A 25,394-nucleotide genomic window follows, 5' to 3' on the forward strand; every position below is an offset into this window, starting at 1 on the left:
GATTTGTTATTGTTTTTTTAGGCCATTTGGGGTTCCATATAAATTTTAGGATGGGTTTTTCTATACTTGAAAAAAAGTCATCATACCATCTATCAAATTTTGGGTTATCTGAACATTCTGTGAACATTATGTATTTCCATTTGTTTGTGTTTCCTTTCAGCAGTATTCTATGGTTTGATTTTTGGACTCTTGTGCTAATAATTCTTAAATATTTTAAGGTTTTTTTTGTGAGTGGAATTGTTTTCCAGATTGTTTACTGTTAGTATATAGAAATGTATCTGATCTTCTTTTGAATGTAGGCCTTGTACTGTGATACTTACCTAAATTAAGTCTAATGCCTTTTTTATTGTCTGTGGAATCTTTAAGGTTCTTCTATATATTATATCATCTTCAAAAATATTTATTTCTCTCTTTCTAATTTGGATTTTTTTTTCTTGCCTGTTTACCATGGCTCTGGTTTCTGGTACTACATTGGATAGAAATGGTAAAAGCAGCCTACACATCTTGTAACTGATGTTTAACATGAGTGTGATATTTACAATGATTGTTTTTGGTTTTTGTCAGGTGTAGCTTGTTTTGTTTCTTGCCATGTAACCCAAGCTGAGCTCAAACTCCTAATTCTATTGCCTCGTCTGGGAATATCGAAGTGTGCCTCCACCCCCATCTCCCATGGATGGCTTTTAAGTTGAGGTGGATTCCTTCTGTTTCTGTTTTGTGGAGTGTTTTTCCTGAATTTTGTCAGATGCTTTTCTGCATCAGTTGAGATAATTAGATAGGTGTTTTTTCCTTTATTTTGTTGATGTTATATAATTAACTGCTTCTGAGGCTAGTGTGAATGAAATTACTTTCCCAATTTCTTTCTTGGCCTATTGATTGTTGCTATAGTGAAAAGCTACTGATTTCTGAGTGTTAATTGTGTATGTATCCTGTTATGTTTCCAAAGGTAATTATCAGCTCTAGAAGTTTGTTGGTGGAGACTGTAGGATGGCTAAGAATTAAAGATAATTTGAGGGCTGGGAAGGTGGCTCAGTGGTAGAGTGCTTGCCTTGCATACATGAGGCCCTGGGTTCGCATTCCTCAGCAACACATACACAGAAAAAGCTGGAAGTGGCGCTGTGGCTCAAGTGGTAGAGTGCTAGTCTTGAGCTGAAGAGCTGAGGGACAGCGCCCGGGCCTAGAGTTCAAGCCCCATGACCGACCCAAAAAAAAAAAGATAATTTTACTTCTTTCCCTGTTTGAATCCCTTTCATTTCTTTCTTCTGCCTTATTGCTTTGGCTGGTCTAGTGCTATATAGAATAAAATGGGGGGGGGGCAGGAGGTGGGGCCACACACTGTCTCACTCCTCCCCTTAGAAGAAATGGTTTCATGTTTCCCTATTTAATATGATGCTCACTGTTTGTCATATATGGGCTTTATTAAATTCAGGTACATTCCTTCTGTTCCTGATTTCCTAATTTTATCAGAAAATAGGGAGTGCTTCATGAATTACCTATCCCCAAACAGTGGCCATGTCCGTCTTCTCTGTACTGTTGTGATTTTAGTAAATGTGCTGCTGAGACGAGCACAGTTCTTGTTTCTCTTTATATCTCAGTTTGACGTGTTTGTTTGCTGGCTGTGCCAGGCTTGCCGATGAGCCTCAAAGACATTATCTGGAGTGACTTCATTGCCGGTGTTCTCCTTTTCTGCTCACATCGCCTGTCTTTCCTGATCTGTCTGCTGCTCCCAGAGCGCCCTTCCCGTGTTCATCACTTTGGACCCTTGGTCCCTTTTGTCTCGCAGCCTCTGATAGGACTGGCCTTGGCCTCGCCAGGTCTTCCTGTCGGAAGCGCTTCCGGCTCCTTCCCTCCTTCCATCCCAGACCCCCGAGCACTCACTGAACCCGAATTATCGCTTAGTTCTTATTTGTAAGCTATAATTTACTCTTCTTTAATCAAATAGAGTAATCATTTTCTGTGTTTTGGGTTTTTTTCCTTTCTTTCTTTGTTTTGAAAGACACTTGCTATACTTCGCTGAAACCTGAGGGACCTAACTCCTCAAGGTTTGTTGTTTGTGCTGGCGTCAACACTCTCATCTGGGTGAGGTCACCGTTTGTGCAGCTGTGAGAACACAAAGGCACTAACTGAGGCCTTTGAAAAGCCTTGCTTAGCAGTAGCCAGTGTCTTACACTTAACCCCAGCTACTTGGAGGCTGACATCTGAGGACCAGCCTGGGAAAGTCTATGAGATTCTTATCTTCAGTTAACTAGCAAAAGCCACAAGTGGAATTATAGATCAAATGGTAGAGTACCAGCCTTGAGTAAAAAAGCTCAGAAACAGCTTCCAGGCCCTGGGTTCAAGTCCTAGGACCAGCACAAAATAAAATAATGAAGCCATCCTTTAAAAAAGCATTTCTGAGTTGGGCAGCAGTGGCTGTCTGTATTCCTAGCAACTCTGGAGGCTGAGGTCTGAGTCTTCAGTTCAGAGCCAACCCAGGCAGAAATGTCTGTGATACTCTTATCTTCAATTAACCACCAAAAAGCTGGAGGTGGAGTTGTGGCTCAAGTAGTAAAGTGCCAACATTGAGCACAACAGCTCAGGGACAGTGCCAGACCCTGAGTTTAGCCCTAGTTACAGCACCGAAGCAGGGGAAAAAAAATGTCTGTCTGTTGGTCCTGGGTGCTGGCATGGTTCTGACTCACCTGAGGTCCACCGTTGCTGGCTGGGCTTCTGCACTGCTCAGTGAGCTGTGTGTGTGCGTGTGCATGTGCATGCATGCATGCGTGTGTGTGTGTGTGTGTGTGTGTGTGTGTGTGTGTGTGTGTGTGTGTCTTTTTCCCTTCACCTTTACCCTGATTCTCCTCTCACCACCTCTCTGTCCTTTGACTGAGTCAAGCAGTGCTTGTAGCAGAATCGAATAGCTCCTCTTACCTGACACTGTGCAGCACCCGGAAGGAGCAGCCCAGAGAGAAGAGTGAGCGTAGTGGGTAAGGGCTGCTCCGCCCCCCTGTCAGGGAAGTGTTCCCTTCCCCTCCCTCGGGGTAGTAGGTCACCACTGCAGGGCCAAAGTTTAGGCCAGAACCCAAGATTCCTAACTTCAAATCCTAACCACGTTGTACCACGCAGGAAATGTTCCGTGAAATGCCCGCTGTACTAGGAAAGGGCCTAGAGTGAAGTGGAGAGATGCGGTGAGCTCTGAATGGAGTCTTGGAGAGTCCTACACATGGCCCTCCGTGAGTTCATTGTGCCAGCTTGAGGTGGCAGGGAGCTGGGCATGGCCCGGGGCTCTGGGCCACAGAGTCAGTCCCTTGTTAGCTCCACTCTGTGCCTTTGGGTGTTTCCCTCTCCAGGTGACTTGAGACAAGTTCAGCCATTGCAGCAGTGTTTAATACACACACAGTTGACATTCAGGTTGGGATTTGAGGAGAATGCTGCCTAGAAGATAGGGACCTAAATAGATTGTCATTTGGAGATTGTGTTGTTCCTTTCATCTGTATTTTATCTAGAGATAGCATTGAGTCTTTCAGACTCTTAGTCCTTCTGCATCCTCACAGCTCTGAAAGATGCACTGAAAACCCCGGCTGCGCAGAGACACCTTCCCTAGAATCTCTGCAGCTTTGAGAATGTCTTTTGCTGTCTTGGATTGTCATCTTCTGTTCCCACACTCGTGGTATCCTCTTGGCATCAGGAAGTCCGTGCTCCTAAGGGACCCCAGGAAGCTATTTCCCAAGGCATTTGCTGTGTTTACCATCCAAGCTTTCACTTGGAACATTGTGCAGTGCTTCTTTTTGTCACAAATGAGAACAATTGGGCTGGGAAGGTGGCCCAGTGGTAGAGCACTTGCCTTGCATGCCTGAGGCCCTGGGTTCGATTCCTCAGCACCACATAAGCAAAAAAAAAAAGCCGGAAGTGGCGCTGTGGCTCACGTGGTAGAGCGCTAGCCTTGGAACTGAAGAGCTGAGGGACAGCGCCCAGGCCCAGAGTTCAGGCCCCACGACCGGACCCAAAAAAAACAAACAAACAAAAAAAAAACAAATGAGAACAATTCAGATTACTTAATTGAAGCATTGTGTATTTGCATCAAGAGTGAAACCAGTGTCCAAAGTATTATCTGCATTTTGAGATGCTGACTTCATTGGTTAGTCACGGTATACTTACTGAGGAATGGCCCATAATGGTGTAGTCAACAGATAGCTATTTTTTTCTCAGAGGAAACCCATAAATCGTTATGATCAGTGTGCATCATGTACAAAAATGTGAAAAAAAAATGCATCTTTCCTGTTACACTTTCCCTCCTCACTTTTGTGTTCAGCCTCTACAGTGGGGTCTCCCTTTTGAGTAGATGGGCTTCTGTAGAAGTGTATAAGTAAATGTGTGCCTCCTGCATTAGTGTATCCCCTATTCCTGTAAACTAATCTATGTTTAACAGACATTTATTGCAGACCCAGTATGTGCCAGGCCCTGTACTACATTCTAGGAAAACCAAAATCACTTTATCCTGGCCCCTGTTTTCAAAGAGTTTGCAGTCTATGGAGAAGAAAAAATGTAATCCAAACCTTAGAAAGCTGTGGTGGGATGCTTGCTCCGCATGCCCAGGCCTGAGGTCCATGCCCAGGCCGCCCTGGGCACACAGGGGGGATCTGCAGCATGTCTGACCTCGCTTATAGGTTCTGGGTAGGAGAGTAACACTGCAGAAGGGAAGGGAATGAGCTTGGGTGTTTTCAGAAGAGAGGACCCGAGATTAAGACTTTGAAGGATGTCTAGAGTCTCTAGACACACACATGGAGAGTTCAGATGGCTGCCGGCCTTTGCAGAGGTGCAGTCGGGCTGCACAGTGTGTCAGGAGTCTCAGGAAGCACCCTGACGGTGCGTCCACTGCTCAGAGCTTATTCCCAGGCCAGCACCTAGTTTACGTGTAGGACGGAAGTCTGGTTTGTGCCGGGCAGTGTGTCTATCTCTTAGCAGAAGGTGCCCCAAGACGGTTTCTCTTCCTTCTCAGCACAGCCGCTCGTAGCTTTTGCCTGTGTGGAGTAGCGGGTGTCTTGTTCTGGCTCTGTGCTCCCCGAGGCACCCGCCGGAGGAGCTGGCTGTGGTCGCTGCTTGTACTCTGGGTAACCCATCTAGACTTGCTTCTTCTGTTTTCAGTCCTGCTTGTCTGCTCGGCTCTCTCCCCCCTCACGTCCCCCTAGGTCAGCGGACACATCGGGTGCGCCGGAGGCTCCTGTTTCCTGGGCTGCGAGCATGTGGATCGCTGAGCCCATCGGTTAGGCGTCGTTTGCGTCAAGGGACCACAGTTTTGAGGTGCTCCCTGTGGGGCGGGCAGCAGCGCCGCTCCTGCCGCTGCGGTGCTTCCTCCGCACTGCAGACAGGAACTGAGGCCTAAGAAAGATGCGGTGATTTGCCTGAGGTCACACAGCTGGTAGAGGGAGCTGGTAATGGGACTCGATTTCAGCTCGGCTTTGCCCCTGCCTGTGCCCACGGTGGGGCCCTCGGGAGCGGTTGTCCTGACCTCCAGGTCCAGAGGCCCTGTCGCTTCACTTCTCGGTCCCTAATTGCTTCAGCGGCAGCTGTGTGTCCACGTTGCTTACGACCTCTGTGGCCCCCTCACCCCTCACACACAGGCGCCTCCGGTGTGGCGGCCGGCCACCGTGACGCTGCCGTCCACGAGCCTGGCTGTGCCCCGTCCCCTCCCCCGCCACACCCTCCAGCCTGCGCCTGCGGCCGGAGCCCCAGAGCCGGCACACTGGAGCTTTCACAGTGTCCTCCTTCCGAAAGGGGGTGGCGGATGTCCTTCCAGAGCTGAGCCTCTCGCTTATCCAGGGTCAGGCCTCTGCGGTGTTCACTCGTTCCCGCAGTGCCCGAACCTATGGAGGGAGCTCATAGGCCAGCTTTGACCGGCCGGGGCGGCGGGGCCAAGGTCTCGCGAGCATGCCCAGGTGCTCTGTGTGCTCCTCGGTGCCGTCCAGTGGGCGCCAGGCAGCTCTGGGCTGAGGCCGGGTGACCACCAGGGAGGCGAGGACATTCCAGAACATGGCGCAACCTGAGCCCCCAAAGGCCTGAGGAAGAGCCTGGGAGTTTGGAGAGCAGAAGGGGGGCAGGGCCTAACAAGCAGGATAGGGCAAGACTCAGTTCTCTGCCACCAGCCATGGCAAAGCCTTCGGTTTAGCCTAAAAGAGTAGGAAGACATTTTGACGTTCTAAGCAGGGAATGACCTGACCTTCAAAGGAGACTCGTCGGGGCTGCTGTGGGGAATAGGCTGGCGGGAGTGCCTGGTGCAGGTGTGGAGGCAGCGGGCCCGTGAGCCTGCGGGAACGCCACGGCCTCGCCGAGGAGCACGCACAGCGAGACCCAGAGAGGAGTCTCGGGAGAGTCCCAAGGTGCCAGGCCTAAGCACCGCCCCACACTTACAGAAGGCTACATCCTGAAAGGCACTCCAGAGATATGGAGACAAAAGAGTCATCAGGTGGCCTGGTACCTGGGTGTGGGATGGGGCAGGGAACGCGGCTTGGCGCCCCGCGGGCACTGGCTGTTGGACTGGCTGGGTCCTGGTCTTCCTCCCTAGGTCCCGTCAGCAAGGGTTCACCTCCAGGCCCAGGGGAGGCGCTCCCTCGGTGCGGTGAGCAGACAGAGCTGATCCTTCCCAGGTGTACGTTCAGAGCGAGGGTTTGTGCCAGTGCTGCCACCTGCCACCGTCACGACAGCACCTGAGAATCAGCCACAGTACATGCGTTTGAAATGTGACTAGGAATGTTGGGAGTTACTGAGCTGTCTACGGGGCCAGTTGCTTCAAATCTACCTCTGGTTGAAATTTGATCGCACAGCCTCTTTGTGAGAGCACTGCCCCGTAGACACCGGCGCGCCGGAGCTTTCCACAAGTTTCTAGTCACGGTTGGTTTGTAGTTCAACTACTTAGGTAAACCGAATATTAAATTTTGATATGTGATTAGAACATTTCTTTTTGTAGGCTTTACCGCCAGCACCTGTTCAGAATCACACAAATAAACATCAGGTATTCAATGCATCTCTTCAAGACCATATTTATCCGAGCTGTTTTGGGAATACTCCAGAGTGGAATAGTTCTAAGTTTATAAGTCTTTGGGGATCAGAAGTGATGAATGATAAGAACTGGAATCCTGGCACTTTCTTGCCAGATACAATTTCTGGTAAGGCATCTGTTCACATTTCTTAAGGTTTTGAATGCTCAGAGCCACGTAGCCTTGTTGCTCTCCCGTGGAGGCCCAGGCGCTGCCGTGCCAGCCTCCATGCCCCTCCCCCACTTGCCCAGGGGCTCCATGCTGTCTTCTTTACCCCCTCCCCTCGCCCCAGACTCCTGCTGCTGAGAGTCTGGTCTCTGGGGCCCCTGTCGGCCCTTTAGTTCTCCAGGAGTGGTGAACACAGACCTTGGCCCGCTGCACGGGGACAAGGTGACAGTGCCACCGTCTGCTAAGCGCTGTGATTCACTTCCTGTTCTCTGGCGTCCTTGTCCACCCTACACGGGCTTTCTCCCCAGATGTCCCAGCCTGAGGCCCAGATGTCACCTCAGCCACAGGGCTAGGACCACCTGGGAGGAGCTGACACCTCTACCTCCTCTCTCTCATCATGTGACCTGAGATCCTGATAACCCACACCCAACCCTGCATGTGCTCAGAGCAGACGCTAGACTGGACATCCTGATCTGTGCTTGGAGAGGATTTCTAGCTGTGTGACCTTCAGCAAGTTGCTTAGCCTCTCTGAGCCTCAGTTTCTTCATCTTTAGGATGGGATTAATGGTGGTAAGACATTAAATGATACTGAACAGCCCTAGCAAGAATTGGCACATAGCAGGTGCTCAATACATTTTTTTCTCTTGGACTGAAAACACTGTCCCAGAGGAGTCCCAGCTTCACTAGCAGCCCCAGTTTCCAGAGCTCCGTTCTCAGCGTGTCCTTAGGCTTTGCTAAGTACTGCTCCCTGAAAAGCCTTACCATTCCCGCCCTTCTCCACAGGAAGTGATATATTAGGGCCAGCACTCTCAGAAGCAAGACCTGAATCCCTTCCACCTCTACCTAGCAATGAAGCTCCAGACAGCAAAGAGAAAAAAAATGCTGCGAAAAAGAAGTGTTTGTACAATTTCCAAGATGCTTTTCTGGAAGCGAATGAAGTGGCCATGGCCACCTCCTCGGCCACGTCCTCCGTGTCGAGTACGGCCACCACGGTGCAGTCCAGCAGCAGCCAGTTCAAGGTGTCGTCCAGGAGGCCGCCTTCCATAGGTAAGGCCCTTGTGCGGGAGAGCGTCCCCTCTCTGCGCTGTCTGCAGAGCCTGGCGTGAGGTGCTCCACCCTCCCCTCCGAGAAGTCATTCCCTTCTGAGCACGGGGCAGGACTTTCCCAGCGGCTGCTGTGTTCAGGAAAGTGCTGAGCAAAAGAAAGCAAATGTAGCCAACAGGACCGCTGCCACTCGGTCAGCCTGCTGACCAACAGAGTGCCGAGGCCCGGGGCAGGGAACAGGCAGCCGCAGGGCAGTTGTCTTGGGACTCAGGCGCCAGCTTTTAGGGGCCTCACCACTGCAGTGGAACAGTCTGAGCATCCAGATGATGATGAGCTGTCTTTAAGGAACAGGAAGTATTTCTCTCCCCCTCCCTTTTTTTATACTTTAGCCCTATTATACTGAAGTCTTTGTCCCCTCCCCCATGAGTAGTGATCAGCCTACATATTGATGGAGGGGGAGTAAGTGATGGATTCTAGTATGCTAAAGAGTCAGGAATCAGGCAGGTGCCGGTCTCACATCTATAATCCTAGCTACTCAGGAGGCTGAGATCTGAGTGTTGAGGTTCAAAACCAGCCCTGGCAGGAAAGTCTGTGAAACTCTCGTAGCCACTAAACTGGAAGTGGAGCTGTGGCTCAAGTGGTAGTGTGCTAACCTTGAGCAAAAGAAGCTCAAAGACACAATGCCCGATCTCTGAGTTCAAGCCTCAGGACCAGCACCAAAAAAGAGAGAGAAGCCAGAAATGTGCAGCAGTACATAAAGCATTTCGTAGGGCAGGGCATTCCAGTAGACAGCTGCAGACACATGAAGGGTGGTCGGGAGAGCCACCACGCTGCACCTCACCGCAGGAAGGGCAGAGGTGGGCTCCCGACACAGGCAGTGCTGACCACATCGGGTACCAGCCTGGGAACAGAGCATTCCCATGTCCAGAAGTGTCTATGGGGACTAAGCCATCATGGAAAGATGTGGGTGCCCCTCACCCTTGGAAGAGGCTGAGCCCTGTATCTTCACACATTAGGAATGTCTATTGCCATGAGATAAGATTTCCAGGATTTATGTCCAAAACCTTTCACCCAAATCTGATAAGATACAGTAAATCCAGATTGACAATTAGCCTCTCAGAAAGTACCTGTCTCAGCCAGGCTTCAGTGGCTTGCCCTGTAATTCCAGCTGCTCAGGAGGCTGACATCAGGAGGACTGTGACCGAGGCCAGAAGTTTGAGCCCCCCCCCCACACACACACCACAGCTGTCATGTACCTGTCATTCCACTTAGCCTGGTGGCTCAGATTTGGAGGATTGTACTTCCAGGCCAGCCCAGCCAGAAAAATGGGCGACTTGCATCTCACTGGAGGGAAGCGGGCAGCTGGGCCATGCTGGTGATCCTGGCAACAACCGAAGCCCAGACTAGGCAGTTGTGGGTTGGGTGTGTGCTTGTGCAGGAAGCCAGACCCTATTTCAGAAGTAACAAGTGAAAACACTGGAGGTAGGACTTGGGGTAGAACGCCATCCCAGCAACGTAGGGCCTGAGTCCAGACTACCGTGCTGCCAAAAACAAAATCCCCTCCTCAGAGGAAAAAGTTTAGAGGCCTGATGACAGGGAGCTATGAAGATCTTGGGGACAGTGAAGTTGGATCGGGGTTCCCATGGGGTGAGAGCACTGTGCTGCGCCTGTGGCTGGAGCCCAGCGGAAGCACCGCCACCGCCAGACGATAGCCCAGGTCTGTGTGTGTGAGAAGGTGAGGGGTGGGGGCAGGGGGTGGTGTTGTGCTGTTCCTGCAGGTCTCTAGATGGAAGCATGCACAAAACAAAACTTGGGTAGCAAAGGTGTACTGAGCGTGCTGCCTGTGTCTCCTGGGCCCTTGTCAGCCTCTCGCCTCTCTGCACGCAGGTGACGTCTTTCATGGCCTCAACAAGGAGGACCACCGGCACCCCGCACCCGTCGCCCCGAGGACCAGCCCCACAGGCCTCGCCCCCCTTCCAGGCCTCACCCCCACCGCCCTTTCCCCTGCCTCTACGCCTCACCTCACCAACCTCGCAGCCCCGTCATTCCCCAAAACTACAAGCACAGCGCCTGCATTTGTGGACTCACGGAAGAACTTGTGCCCCGCCCCTGTGGCCCCCCCGCCCTCCACCGGGGATGGCCCGGTCAGCGCTCCACCCAGTGTCTGCAGGTGAGCCCCAGCCTGTCCCATGTGGGCTCCTTCCCCCTCCCCCCTTCCCCCCCCCCCCACCGCCCTCCACCAGGGATGGCCCGGTCAGCGCTCCACCCAGTGTCTGCAGGTGAGCCCCAGCCTGTCCCATGTGGGTCCCTTCCCCCCCCCCTCCTTCTCTCCCCCCCCCCAGCCCTCCACCAGGGATGGCCCGTATCGCTCCACCCAGTCAGTGTCTGCAGGTGAGCCCTGGGCCCTTCCCGTGTGGAGGACAGGAGCCACTGCGCAAGCTGCCTCCCTTGCCCCACTGATGCTACAGAAACTTGTCAGCCTTTGAAAGGTCCAGTGAGGGACCGGGCCATGGCTGGCAGTAGAGCCCCTGCCTGGCAAATTGGATTCCCCAGGTTCAAATCCCAGGATAGGAAGAAAGACTTCAGTGAAATGCAGAATGAACACAAGGACCTTCGTGGCCTGTAGGCCCACCCATCTGCAGGCCACACAGCACTGGGGGCTGCCTCCTTTGCCACTGTATTTATCACATGTTGATGCCATTAAAAAGTGGTAGTGAAGCACATACCACCCTCTCTCTTCAGGGTTTTTATAAAAAGACTACTGGGCACTGGTGGATCACTCCTGTAATCCTAGAGACTCAAGAGGCTGAGATCTGAGGATCGCAGGCAGGAAAGTCCATGAGATTCTTACCTTCAGTTACCTACCCAAAGCTTTGAAACTGGAGCTGCAGCTCAAGTGGTAGAGCACTAGATTTGAGCAAAAGAGCTCAAGAGACAGTGCCAGGCCCTGGTTCAAGCCTAGAAGCTGCACACAGAAGAAGACTGTTAGCTTTGCCATACGGAGGCGTGGTGGCAGGGTGGGCAGGGCAGCAAGCCGAGGGGGATTTGGGGACGTGCCCGTTGAGTGGCGCTGTGTGGGTGCTGCAGCCACAGGCGCGTGCAGCTGTGCCCGCGGCTCCGCGCCCTCTCAGGAGCTTGTGACCTGCGCAGAGGAGCAGCGGGGCCTGGGGAGCAGAGCTCGGCTAACCAGCTGTGTGTGGCTTCCAGTGACCCCGACTGTGAAGGACACCGCTGCGAGAACGGGCTCTACGACCCACAGCGGGAGGACGGGGAGGAGAGTGGCGAGGAGGACAGCTGCTCCGAGCACAGCTCGAGCACCTCCACCTCCACCAACCAGAAGGAAGGCAAATACTGTGATTGCTGCTACTGTGAGTTCTTCGGACATGGCGGGGTAAGTGCACGGCGTCCGGAAGCACTGACTTCAGAGGGTGCACCGGGAAAGTACATTGTGTGTGTAAAGCACTGGTGACGTTGTTGTTGGGGTCGGTTCAGTCTGGCATAGCACACGCGTGTCTAGATTGTACCTCTCCTAAGAAACAGACTGTGTAGCCAGGCACCGGTGGCTCACCTCTGTAATCCCAACTACTCAAGAGTATGAGATCTGAGGACCGCAGTTCAAAGCCAACCTGGACAGGAAAGTCCGTGAGACTCTTATCGCCAATAATCCACTAGAAAACAGGAAGTGTCTCTGTGGCTCACGCTGTAGAGTACTCGCCTTGAGCTGAAGAGTACAGGGACAGCGCCCAAGCCCAGAGTTCAAGCCCCAAGACGAAAAGAAAAGAAAAGAAATAAGTGTATGTGTGTATGTACACATGCACACTCGTGCACACGTATGTGTGTGTGCACACTCATGCACACGTGCCCATACCATGGCTTGAACTCAGGGCCTCACTCTCCCACTGAGTTTTCTTGTTCATGGCTAGTGCTTTACCATTTGAGCCACACCTCCAGCCTGTGCTTTTGTTGGTTAATTCAAGATCGAGTCTTAAAGACTTTTATGCCTGTGTGGCTTCAAACCACAATCCTCTGATCTCAGCCTTAAGGGGACTGCAGGAGTCAGCTACCTGTCACCTGGCTCATCACTGAAGTTGTAATCCCAGCTCCTTGGAAGGATCGAGCCCCAAAAGAACAGCTCGAGACTTCTTGCAGCCCGTGGCTGGGCACCGTGGCATACACCTGTCAGCCACCCAGCTATGGGCAGCCTCACTGTCAGGCCAGCCATGGCAGAAAACCCTGAGAGCCCAGCAGTGCTGGCAGCCTCAGATAGGTGAGTTTGCAGCTCAGACATTGCCCCTGTCTCAGAAGTGACCAGTGACGGGCTGGCAAGGTGGCTCAGCAGTAGAGCGCTTGCCTTGCATGCATGAGGCTCTGGGTTTAATTCCTCAGCAACATATAAGCAGAAAAAGCCAGGAGTGGTGTTGTGGCTTAAGTGGTAGAGCGCTAGCCTTGAGCTGAAGAGTTGAGGGACAGCGCCCAGGCCCAGAGTTCAGGCCCCATGACCGACAAAAATAACCAGTGAAAAACAGGGCTGGGAGCATAGCTCAAGTGTAAGTAAATGAATGAATGTTGATGAAGTTAGGGATAAGTTTTCTGAATGCTCAGCAGCAGGAAGTTGTTAATTGCGGCACATCTGTGCAGCAGAGCAGCTGTGTACCCATACACCACAGCAGCGGGCAGGCTGTCACTGTTTGCTCATGCCGGTGATCACCTCTTGTTCCTAGGGCTAGGCAAAGGAACTACAGGTGCATGCAGTTGTTCTTTTTCTTCAGTTCTGTCTGCATTTTCTAAAATGTGCATATGATTGTCATTGGTGGCTCATGCCTGTAAGCCTAGCTAATCAGGAGGCTGAGATCTGAGGATCACAATTCCCAGCCAGCCTGTCAAAAATTAACCACCAAAAGTGTGGGGGGGCGGGGCAGAAGGGACTGAGGAAAGAGATTCAGTGGTAGGACTGAGAGATCAATGTTTTTTTCTTGTCAAACACTGAAAATAAGATCTACAGGGGCTGGGGAGGTGGCTCAGTGGTAGAGCGTTTGCCTTGCATGCATGAGGCCCTGGGTTCGATTCCCCAGCACCACATAAGCAAAAAGAAAAAAGCCGGAAGTGGCGCTGTGGCTCAAGTGGTAGAGTGCTAGCCTTGAGCTAAAAGAGCTGAGGGACAGCGCCCAGGCCCAGAGTTCAGGCCCCACGACCGGACCCCCAAAAAAAAAAAAAAAAATCTACAGATTGAAAGATAAAAGGCTATTTGAGCCAACTGATGTAAAAGACGCATCCCACTGAATAAAATAAAAAGTAGATTTGTCAATATATGTAATCGTTTCTGTTTGAAAAAACCTTTTTAAGCCAGGCATAATAGTACACACCTGTAATCTTAGCTAGGAGGTAGAGGTAGGTTTGTGGCCCAAACCTGCCCTAGATCCTATCTGAAAAACAAAGCAAAAAAGACTGGGGTACTACTAATATAGTAGGACACTTGTGAGACTCTGAACTCAAGTCCTAGTGCTACAGAAATAAACTCATTTGTATATACTTCACCAGATTTTCATAAATATATGAAATTTGATGGATAGACTCCAAAATCCAACTCTCGGTGACTTGGTGATGGGTTTGTCTTTTTTCTGCCCTTTGTTTAGTTTTCACAATGATCATAAACTATATTTAAATAATTTTTCAGAAAACTACATATTTAGAAGTAAGTTCTAAAACTTTGTTCAAAATTGTTAAAACTTGCTGGGCACTGGTGGCTCACACCTGTACTTCTAGCTGTTCAGAAGGCTGAGCTCTGAGAATTACGGTTCAAAGCCAGCCTGGGCAGGAAAGTCCATGAGGCTCTTATCTCCAATAAACCAGCAGAAAACGGGAAGTGGCGCTGTGGCTCAAGTGGTCGAGCACTTGCCTTGAGCAATAAGGACTCAGGGACCCCTGACCCCAAGTTTAAGCCCCCATGACCCACACACACAAAAAAAAATCGTTTAAACTTGAAACCTAACTTATGTATTCTTATCTTAGCCTCCAGCTGCACCAACAAGTAGAAATTATGCAGAAATGAGGGAAAAGCTTCGCTTACGGCTGACCAAGAGAAAAGAAGAACAACCTAAGAAAATGGATCAGATCACAGAACGAGAAAGTGTTGTTGATCACCGAAGGGTGGAGGATTTGCTACAGTTCATCAACAGCTCAGAGACCAAGCCAGTGAGCAGTACTCGGGCGGCCAAGCGGGCCAGGCATAAGCAAAGAAAGGCAAGTGACAGCTGCGTGGCCATTCAGGGTGGGCCGGGGCTCGGGAGCCTGGTTACACAGCTGCCCTGCTGCTGCACGTTCACCTCCGTCTCTGGTGGCCTGGCGGGAAGCTGGCTAAAACTGCATGCCATCGCCCTTCCAGGCCTGGGCTCTGGGCCTCACTGAGGCTGCAGATCCCATGTCAGCAGCGGTAGGACAGTAGATGTCTGTAGGAACCTTCCCGAGGCTTAGAGGTGGGTCCTCCATGGTGGACAGTGGAGAGGGGCACCTGTGGTAGGAAACAGGCAAGGGCCTGGCCAGTAAAGACCTCAAAGCCAGGTCTGAAAGGCCCCTCAGCCTCCTCTCATCCTGACCCAGTCCATGCATAGTCCAGAGGAGGGCGCTGTCAGCATGAGAATGGAAGTGTGAGGTGCACGGCCTTACGAGCCGGGTGGGGCCTGGCCCTGTCCACTACCCAGAGGGGACGGCATGGTGCGCCAGAGAAGCAGCTGTCTGTTTGCCCCAGGGTGGGGTAAGGAAATGCAGTGCAGTGAGTGAGCAGGGTGTTCAGAGGCTGTGCTGGTGCTGGTGGTGAGTGAGCAGAGTGTTCAGAGGCTGTGCTGGTGCTGGTGAGTGAGCAGGGTGTTCAGAGGCTGTGCTGGTGCTGGTGGTGAGTGAGCAGAGTGTTCAGAGGCTGTGCTGGTGAGTGAGTGAGCAGAGTGTTCAGAGGCTGTGCTGGTGCTGGTGAGTGAGCAGAGTGTTCAGAGGCTGTGCTGGTGCTGGTGGTGAGTGAGCAGAGTGTTCAGAGGCTGTGCTGGTGAGTGAGTGAGTGAGCAGAGTGTTCAGAGGCTGTGCTGGTGAGTGAGTGAGTGAGCAGAGTGTTCAGAGGCTGTGCTGGTGAGTGAGTGAGCAGGGTGTTCAGAGGCTGTGCTGGTGAGTGAGTGAGCAGGGTGTTCAGAGGCTGTGCTGGTGCTGGTGAGTGAGCAGAGTGTTCAGAGGCTGTGCTGGTGCTGGTGAGTGAGCAGGGTGTTCAGAGGCTGTGCTGGTGCTGGTGGTGAGTGAGCAGAGTGTTCAGAGGCTGTGCTGGTGAGTGAGTGAGCAGAGTGTTCAGAGGCTGTGCTGGTGCTGGTGAGTGAGCAGAGTGTTCAGAGGCTGTGCTGGTGCTGGTGGTGAGTGAGCAGAGTGTTCAGAGGCTGTGCTGGTGAGTGAGTGAGTGAGCAGAGTGTTCAGAGGCTGTGCTGGTGAGTGAGTGAGCAGGGTGTTCAGAGGCTGTGCTGGTGAGTGAGTGAGCAGGGTGTTCAGAGGCTGTGCTGGTGCTGGTGAGTGAGCAGAGTGTTCAGAGGCTGTGCTGGTGCTGGTGAGTGAGCAGGGTGTTCAGAGGCTGTGCTGGTGCTGCTGGTGAGTGAGCAGAGTGTTCAGAGGCTGTGCTGCTGGTGGTGCTGGTGAGTGAGCAGAGTGTTCAGAGGCTGTGCTGGTGCTGGTGGTGAGTGAGCAGAGTGTTCAGAGGCTGTGCTGGTGCTGTGAGTGAGCAGGGTGTTCAGAGGCTGTGCTGGTGGTGAGTGAACGTGAGCTCTCGTGGATTGTGTTCTCAAAGCTTATACGGAGAGCAATGGAATGGCTCTGCTCTCTGAGCAGCCTACCATCCCCTGGGATTGTCACGGTCAGGAAAGGACCGGGGAGGATGGCCCCATGTTGGGTCCACCTGTCCTGAATCACTGCCCTGGCCAGGACTCTGGGGGCAGACTCTGGGGGCTACCGTGCTAATGAGGTCTGCACTGACTCAGTTCCAGCTGGTGATTTGGAGGCCTCTACTGGTCCCTGAAGATCTGAGCTTGCCCAGGGGAAAAAAACAAAGTACGTTTCCAGCTGGGATGGTCGTGGCTCTGGAGACCTTCTGGTGGTGTTCACTGGTGGCATCTGGGAACCTATTCAAGTGCTTTTTAGGGGTTCTCTCAGCCCAAGACCCCATGAGATGGTTGGGACCCAGTTAGCAAGCTCACCATTGAGAGGCCCAAGCCATGCCAGAGACTGCTCGGCTCTCACCCCTGGAGGACCTCCCTGGCTTGGCCTGCCCAGCCATCTGTTTTGCATGTCAGCACACAGACCACCAACTATGCTGCTGGTTGAAATGGGAGCATTATTCCCCCGGAGACTGTCCGGAATGGGCTCGCCCCATCAGTCTGAGCTAGGCCATTGCCCAGAGTCAGTGTCATTGCCTGTAAAACCAGGCCAGACTGGATGCCAGTGGCTCACGCCTATCACCCTAGCTACTCAGGAGGCTGAGATCTGAGGATGGCGCTTCAAAGCCAGTCTGGGCAGGAAAGTCCATGAGACTCTTACCTCCAGTTAACCCCTAGAAAACCAGAAGTGGAGCTGTGGCTCAAGAAGTGGAGCTTTAACCCTGATCAAAAAAGAGCTCATGAATAGCGCTCAAGCCCCAGGACTGGCAAAAAAAAAAAAATTAAAAACCAGATTGGCAAGTGGCACACATCTATAATCCCAGCTGCTTGGGGGCAGACCCAGAAGGATCACATTTCATGGCCAGTCCAGGCAAAAAGCTATCCACATCCTGTCTTGTAAACAAGCTGGGCGTGGTGGTCTTAGCTGCTGGGGAGGTAGAGGCAGCTCAGAGCCAGCCTGAGCAAAAGTATACCAAGATCTTAGGAAAGAAGCAAATGGAGGCTGGGAAGATGGCTCAGTGGTAGCGTGCTTGCCTGGCATGCATGAAGCCCTGGCCTCAATTCCTCAGTACCACATACACAGAAAAACCAGAAGTGGCACTGTGGCTCAAGTGGTAGAGTGCTAGCCTTGAGCACAGAGAAGCTCAGCCACAGAGTCCAGGCACTGAGTTCAAGCCCAGGACTGGCAAAAAAAAGGAAGCAAATGGACTAGGTCCCAGTGGCTCATGTCTATAATCTTAGTTATTTAGGAGGCTAATATCTGGAGGATCAAGGTTTGAGGGCAGTCCAGGCAGTAAAGTTTGTTAGGCTCCCATCTCCTAAAAAGTCATCAAAAAGCAGGACTGGAGATGTGGTTCAAGTGAGTAGAACATGTGCCTAACTAGCATGAGGCCCTAAATTCAATCCTTAATACTGCCTCCTCCCAAAAAGAAAATTTTAAGCATGATTATAGGGTGAGTGAGAGTGATTAGGGTAGAGTGTATGACAGTACTAGGTTTGAACTCAGGCACTGGATGCCATTTCTGAGCTTTTTTGCTCAGGGCTAGTGCTGTAGCCCTTGAGCTCCACTTATAGCTTTTTGGTGGTTTATTGGAGGTGAGAGTCTCACAGGGCTGGGAAGGTGGCTCAGTGGTAGAGTGCTTGCCTTGCATACAGGAAGTGCTGGGTTCAGTTCCACAACAGAAAAGGCTGGCAGTGGGGCTGTGGCTCAAGTGGTAGAGCACTCGCTTTGAGCAAAAGCAGCTCAGGGACAGTGCCCAGGCCCTGAGTTCAAACCCAAGGACTGGCAAAAAAAAAAAAAAAAATTTGAAGAACCAAAGATTGTCTCATGAACTTTGCTGCCCTGGTTGGCTTTGAACTATGGTCCTCAAATCTCAGACTTCTAGGTAGCTAGGATGACAGGTGTGAGACTCTTTTTCGAAGCTTTGTCGTAGGATCTTTTTATTTATTTATTTTTGGCTTGTTTGCTTTTTGAAGCAAAGTTCATGCTGTGTTGCCAGACTAAGCCAGCCTTAAACTTCTGATCTTTTTTTCTTTTTTTTTGTCAGCCATGGAGCCTGAACTCTAGGCCTGGGCACTATCCCTGCACTCTTCAGCTCAAGGCTAGTGCTCTACCATTTGAGCCACAGCGCCATTTTTGTTTCTGTTTATGTGGTGCTGAGGAATTGAACCCAGGGCCTCATGCATGTGAGGCAAGCACTCTACCACTGAGCCACCTTCCCAGTCTAAACTTCTGATCTTTGAAATGCCGAAAGTGTCTTATTCTTAATGACCTTTATTTGTTTTCAAGCAGAAGGAGTAACTTCTTTTTTTTTTTTTTTTTTTTTTTGTTGGTCGTGGGGCTTGAACTCTGGGCCTGGGCACTGTCCCTCAGCTCTTCAGCTCAAGGCAAGCGCTCTACCACTTGAGCTACAGCGCCACTTCCGCTTTTCTGGTGGTTTATTGGAGATAGGAGTCTCACGGTCTTTCCTGCCCGGGCTGGCTTTGAACCGCGATCCTCAGATCTCAGCCTCCTGAGTAGCTAGGATTACAGGCGTGAGCCACCAGCGCCCGGCTAGGAGTAACTTCTTTTCATACCTCTGAAACGTGTATTACTAGTGAAGTGTTCACTTAGGATGAAAATTACTTATTACGAAGTTAGACAACAGAGAGGCTTATTTGCCATTGATTCCGAGTATTTCTGAAAGCCATCTGCTCTGTCACACCAGTGAAAATACATTGGGACTTTGTTTACCTGCCGGGGGATACAGGTACGGGTGCTAGCATCATCCCTCACCACAGGTCAGCTTGCTGGGACCCCAGCCACATGGCTGCCAGGGGTCTCTGTGGTCCCAGCCGTTTCTTTGTTGCACACCCAGGAGGGCGCAGCAGCATCCGACTGAGCCCCTCAACCTCCCTCCTGGCAGAAAGCCCTTGCCTTGTAGATAGGCAAGGTTCAGCAGTGCTGCAGGAGGAACCATTGGGACTAGGTGCATCTTCAAGTTTTCAGCTTACTATGGCCTCTCAAAGTGTATGTGTTACTATGGAGTCTTTTTTTTTTATCTTAGTATGTCTCAAGTTTTGGAATTCTTTTTTCTTTTTTTTTTTTGGTCAGTCGTAGGGCTTGAACTCTGGGCCTGGGCGCTGTCCCTCAGCTCTTCAGCTCAAGTGAGCGCTCTACCGCTTGAGCCACATCGCCACTTCCGGTTTTCTGAGTGGTTTATTGGAGATAAGAGTCTCACGGAGTTTCTTGCCTGGGCTGGCTTTGAAAGGCGATCCTCAGATCTCAGCCTCCTGAGTAGCTAGGATTACAGGCGTGAGCTGCCGGTGCCCGGCTGGTTTTTGGAATTCTTACATGGTCTTAGCCACCTTTCTTTTCACATCGGCAGCTAGAAGAAAAGGCACGCATGGAAGCCGAGGCCCGGGCACGGGCACATGTGCACCTCCAAGAGGAGCAGAGGCGGCGTGGGGAAGAGGAAGGAGAGGAGGAGGAGGAGGAGGAGGAGGAGGAGGAGCAGCATTTCAAAGAGGAATTACAGCGGCTTCAGGAGCTTCAGAAGCTAAGAGCTATAAAGAAGAAGAAGAAGGAGAGGCCAAGTAAAGACTGTCCCAAGTTAGACATGCTTGCTAGAAATTTCCAGGTAGTGACAGAGTCTGTCCCTAACTCTGAAAACATCCACAATGGCTCACTAGAGCAAACTGAAGAACCAGAAACCTCATCTCACTCCCCTTCCAGACAGGTGAACCACTCAGAGCCCGGTCCGGGGCCAGGAGCTGATGGGGACCCTACAGACCCCCTGGACCCTAGAGACTCCAAGCTTCTGCTCGCCAAGGAAGTCAGTGGGAAGCAGCCTGAGCCCCTTGCTTTTCTCTTCGACATGATGCATCATCACAAAGAGGGGAACGGCAGACAGAAGCTCAAGCACACCAGTAAAGCCAGCAGCGAACCTCCTAGGAAGCTCACAGAGCCCCCCAAAGTTATGGAGGGGCATCCCAAGCCTCGGACCCAGACTGAACCGAAGGCTAAGATGTTGGATCTGGCTCCCTTAACTGAGCAGAAGAGAGAGGAGAGGAAAAGCAACAGTAACAACAATAACAAGAAGCAGCTGAGCCACCCGAGGGAGGAGAGGTTGAACCCCGCCCCTCCCCTGAGCCACCCGAAGGAAGAGAGATGGAACCCGGCCCCTCCCGAGTCGCCCGCTCCCAGCCAGCCTCAGCCTCAGCTGAACGGCAGGCCAGCCCCCGCAGATTCTCCTCAGCCTAAGGGCAAGAGCAAGAAAAGCAAGAAGAAGAAAGGAGACCGAGCCAGCAGTTCAATTGGTAAGTACCCGGTGGAGGGGTGGCTTGGCCCGTGCCTGTAATCTTCTGGAGGAAAGCCCTATGCACTGTACTGCACTCTGGCAATACACTGTCACTTTTCTATTCAGCAGTGAGAGACAGTCACGCTTGTTACATTTTGTTCTTTTGAAACAATTTTAGACTTGTGAAAAAGCTATTTTTAAAAGTCCAGGTGCCCACGTTTCATACCTGTAATCCTAGCTACTTGGGAGGCTGAGATTGGAAGGCTCGAGATTCATCCAAGGCGGATCCAGCCACAGACTTTGAGAGATGGCTTTTGAGCGGATAGTTGGTGTGGTAATGCACGCCTGCCATCCCTGCTAGTAACGGGAAGAGAGATGAGCAAGACTGGCCCAGACCAGTGGGCTAGGACTTTATCTCATAACTTGGGTGAAAAGAGCCAGAACAAGTAGTAGAGCACCTGTCTAGAAGCACAAAACCCCGAATTCAGAGCCAGTGCTGCTAAGCTAACAAATAAATGCTGTTAAAGGCGCACAAGTTTTCTTTAGAGTTTGTAGATACCCTAACACAGGGTTACCTTAAAGAGGAATGAATTCATGTTTCTTTCTGGTATTTGTGTGCTATTGTTTTCTTATTTCATCCAGATCCCTGGTACATTTGGGATATATTCTTGGATATGGTATGATGTATTATCCAAAGTGTGTGCGTGCTTGTGTGTGCGCGCGCGTGTACATACATATATATTTTGTACTAGTCTCAGGCCTTGAACTGAGTACCTAGGCACTGTCCCTGAGTTTTTGTGCCAAAGACTGGTGCTCTTCCACAAGAGCCATAGCTCTCTTCTTTGTGCTTTTTGGTGTTGAATTGGAGATGAGAATCTCACGGACTTTTCTGCCTGGGCTGGCTTTAAATCATGATCTTTCGCTTTCAACCTAGATAGCTGGGATTGTAGGCATGAGCCACCAGCTGTCCAGCCTCATTGTACTTTTGTTTGTGTATATCTGGTGCTGGAGATGGAACTCAGGACCTTATACATGCGAGGCAAGGACTTCACCTTCACCACTGAACTATGTCCCAGCCTCAGTGTAATTTTTTTTTTTTTTTTTTTGCCAGTTCTGGGGCTTGAACTCAGAGCTTCTTTGGCTCAAGGATAGCACTCTACCACTTGAACCAGCACCACTTCTGGCGTTTTCTGTGTATGTGATACTGAGGAATTGAGCCCAGGGTTTCATGCATGTTAGGCAAGCACTCTCCCACTAAGCCACATTTCCAGCCTCCCTCAGTGTAATTTTTTTTTTTTTTTGCTGGTTGTGGGGCCTGAACTCTTGGCCTGGGCACTGTCCCTCAGCTCTTCAGCTGTAGACTAGCACTCTACCACTTGAGTCTCAGCCCACTTCTGACTTTTTCTGCTTATGTGGTGCTGAGGAATGGAACCCAGGGCCTCATGCATGCAAGGCAAACATTCTACCACTGAGCCACCTTCCCAGCCCCTTAGTGTAAATTTTTATGAGTATACTGGTCCTGGGACTTGAACTCAGGACATGGTTGGTATCCCTTAGCTTTTTTGCTCAAGGCTGGAATTCTGCCACTTGAGCTACAGTTTCTCTTCTGGCTTTTTGCTGATAAATTGGAGATAAGAGTCTCACAGATTTTCCTGTCTGGGCTGGCTTCAAACCTTGGTCCTTAGATCTTAGCCTCGTGTGTTGATAGGATTAGACGTGTGAGCCACAGCGAAGTGCCCCACTCAATGTAATTTTACATTGATCACTTGTTGGAATGGCATTTTAAGTAACAACTAAAATCACTTTCACCTGTGTATGTATGTTTGTGTATGTTTGTGTGTGTGAATGTGTGTGTATGTGAATGTTTGTGTGTGTATGTGTGTGAATAATGTTTGTGTGTGTGTATGTTTGTGTGCGTGTGTGTGTTTAATATGACTAGTAAAGGTCTTACTTCTGTGGACATGCCACCTCATGTTATTATTTAAGTAGCATTGTTGAATGCTGCAGGTTTCCAGGTCCACCTGTTTCTGCAGGTAACGGAGCCTTTACCCCTATTCTTGAGTTATTATGCCTCTGTTTTCTCTGTGAAACTCACCCTTCCTAATCTAATAGAACCACTTCTGGTGTTTCCACATTCAGTACTACTGGCTTGGGAGCTGGAGTCTGTTTATTTTAGTGAGTAGGAAGGTGCCCAGTGAATCGTTACCTTTCTTGAATGTGTTCCTAAGGAATACTGTTGAAATTTACCAAGTTTCCTAGCCTCTGTAGGGATAGTGGTGGTTTTTCTTCTCCGGCTTGTTTAAATGATATATTAAATTACCCCATTTCCTGGCACTGAACCAGCTGCGGACCTCTCTGTAGTAAAAGCAAAGGCTTACTTTGCTTGCCATAATTTGGGATTTGGGTTATATTTAATGATTTAATGTATTTGACTTAAAAGTCATGATAAATACAGGTCTGTAACTTATTGCTTTTTGGTCTTTGGTGCCTGAGTATTCCTTGTGTGTCTGTATTACACTTCCTTCATGAAAAGAACTATGGAGTTCTTTAGATTCCTGGTACCAGTGTTGTGGCCCACGTGAGCTGTAGAAGTGGATGACCACAGACCAGCCCTCAGGGCCCTGGTGGTTTTGCATAGTGGCTCCTTGCCATTCTCTTTCCAAATGGAAACTGGTACCGTATTTCTATGTAAATATTTTGGAGTACTGCCTTTCCATAGGAAACTTTCCTTTTCAGTTATAATCTATATATAATCAGTTTAAATCTATTTAGATACATGTCTGTAGACTCATAAGTAGAGTCATAACTTACTTTAAATTTCTTTACAGTGGTCATTTTCCTCTCATCGTTTTTTGGTTTTTTTAATTCATGCTATGTTTCTGTTAGTCCTATCCTTTATGGACAGTGCCATGGCATACACTTGTAATCCCCGCAGTTGGCAGATATAGGAAGACAACAAGTTCAGAGCCAACCTGGGCTACATACCAAGACTCTTTCCTAAAAACAAATATACATACATGCAAACATACATAAATGTATATATATACAGACTTTTCTTTGGTTATTTAAGCACATTCACTTTTTTTTTTTTTTTTTTTTTTGCCAGTCCTGGGGTTTGAACTTAGGGGCTGAGCACTGTCTCTGAGCTTTTTGCTCAAAGCCAGAGCCCTACCACTTTGAACCACAGCTCCATGTCTGGTTTTCTGGTAGTGATTTGGAGATGGGTCTTGTGGACTTTACTGCCTGGGCTGGCTTCAAACTGTCTCCCTCAGATCTCAGCCTCCTGTTGCTAGGATGACAGCCGTGAGCCCCCAACGCCCGGCGTGAGCCCCAGCGCGAGCCCCTTCGCTTTCATTGGTATTGATATTTTCTGTATCTTATATGTGCTGATTCTTTTTCTATGCATTTTCTTGCACTTACATTCCTAAAAATATTTAGTGCTTAATAAAAAAATTATGACTTCATACTAGCATATTTGTCTTAGCTTGTTTCCTATTGCTATAACAGAACACCTGAGTTTGAGTCGTCTATTAAGAAAACAGGTTTGTTTTGATTCCTAGTTCTACAGACTGATAAGCAGGGTGCGCTGCTTCAGCGCAAGTGCAGACAGGCAGGTGCAGGGGCTTTAAACACCCAGTGCCCTTGTGAATCACCCCGCCCCTCTTCAGAAGGAAGTCTTGCTCCTTCAGGAAAGGCTGCATCCGTCTGCACACTGGCACTCTGCCTACCTCCCAGCCCATGTGCATTTCTTGGGGACAAACTCAGACTGCTGCTGCCACTGGGGCTTTTTTTTTTTTTTTTTTTGTCGGATATGGAGCCAGAACTCTGGGCCTAGGCGCTGTCCTCAGCAGTTCAGCTTAAGGCAAGCGCTCTACCACTTGAGCCACTTCTGGTTTTCTGGTGGTTTATTGGAGATCAGAGTCTCATGGACTTTCTTGCCCAGGATGGCTTTGAACCTCACAATCCTCAGCTCTCAGCCTCCTGAGTAGCTAGGATTACAGGCGTGCTGCCTGGCTCCAAATCTCTTTTGAAGCTTGTCTGTGCTCCGTCTTGAGTTCAGGTTCCCACACAGCACCTCTGCCACCTTACATTGCTTTTTTTTTTTTTTTGGCCAGTCCTGGCGCTTGAACTCAGGGCCTGGGCACTGTCCCTGAGCTTTTGCTCAAGGCTAGCACTCTACCACTTGGACCACATCTCCATTTCCAGCATTTTCTGTGTATGTGGTGCTGAGGAATCAAACCCAAGGCTTCATGCACGCTAAGCAAGCACTCTACCACTGAAGCCAACTTCCCAGCTCCTATATTGCTCTTCTTGCCATGTGTTTCCTGCAGGAAAGATATCTTAAGTCTTTTTCTGTAGAGATAGTGCCCCGGGGCTGGGAAGGTGGCTCAGTGGTAGAGCGCTCGCCTTGCATGCCTGAGGCCCTGGGTTCGATTCCTCAGCACCACATAAGAAAAAAGAAAAAAGCCAGAAGTGGCGCTGTGGCTCAAGTGGTAGACTGCTAGCCTTGAGCTGAAGAGCTGAGGGACAGCGCCCAGGCCCAGAGTTCAGGCCCCACACCAGACCCAAAAAAAAAAAAATAGTGCCCATGCCAGCTGTGTGTCCTTGGAGACGTGTGTGTGACCTGAGGCTTGTCACAGAGCAGGGGTCTCCGGGTGACATGAAGGTGACACAAGGGAGCTAAGATGGGAGCGTGGATACCGTCTGTGCGATGCGTCTGAGGCCAAGTCCCGGCCTGTAGCCGATCAGTACATCTGAGCAGCTGGGCAGAGGTGTGACTGTCACGGTCCAGGCCCAGACCAGAGCGGGCAGCGGGATGCAGAGTGGAGGTCCCCACTAGTTAGGAAGAACGTTCCGGCATGCTTAAGGTAGGTGAGAGGAGAGCCTCTCGTGGAAAAGGAGCAACAGACGCCTTAATTTTGCTCCTGTGGAAACAGCACGGAGATAACTACAGAGGAGGCCGTGTATCCACTTGTGTGCCCTGCCCGGTGTGG

General features: G+C 50.5%; 1 protein-coding gene across 1 annotated transcript in view; it reads left to right on the plus strand.

The window, feature by feature from the left end:
* Fam193a (family with sequence similarity 193 member A) overlaps positions 1-25,394 on the plus strand; it is a 122,539-nt gene that overhangs the window by 93,709 nt on the left and 3,436 nt on the right. Inside the window, exons 14-19 of the mRNA XM_070021706.1 lie at positions 6,941-7,139; positions 7,962-8,225; positions 10,110-10,392; positions 11,430-11,613; positions 14,232-14,462; positions 19,489-20,419. Of these exons, the coding sequence (XP_069877807.1) occupies positions 6,941-7,139; positions 7,962-8,225; positions 10,110-10,392; positions 11,430-11,613; positions 14,232-14,462; positions 19,489-20,419 (2,092 nt within the window). The remainder of the gene's footprint in view (positions 1-6,940; positions 7,140-7,961; positions 8,226-10,109; positions 10,393-11,429; positions 11,614-14,231; positions 14,463-19,488; positions 20,420-25,394) is intronic.

Source organism: Dipodomys merriami, unplaced genomic scaffold (assembly GCF_024711535.1).
Source record: "Dipodomys merriami isolate MVZ:Mamm:240054 unplaced genomic scaffold, mDipMer1.0.p SCAF_143, whole genome shotgun sequence".
NCBI lineage: Eukaryota > Metazoa > Chordata > Mammalia > Rodentia > Heteromyidae > Dipodomys > Dipodomys merriami.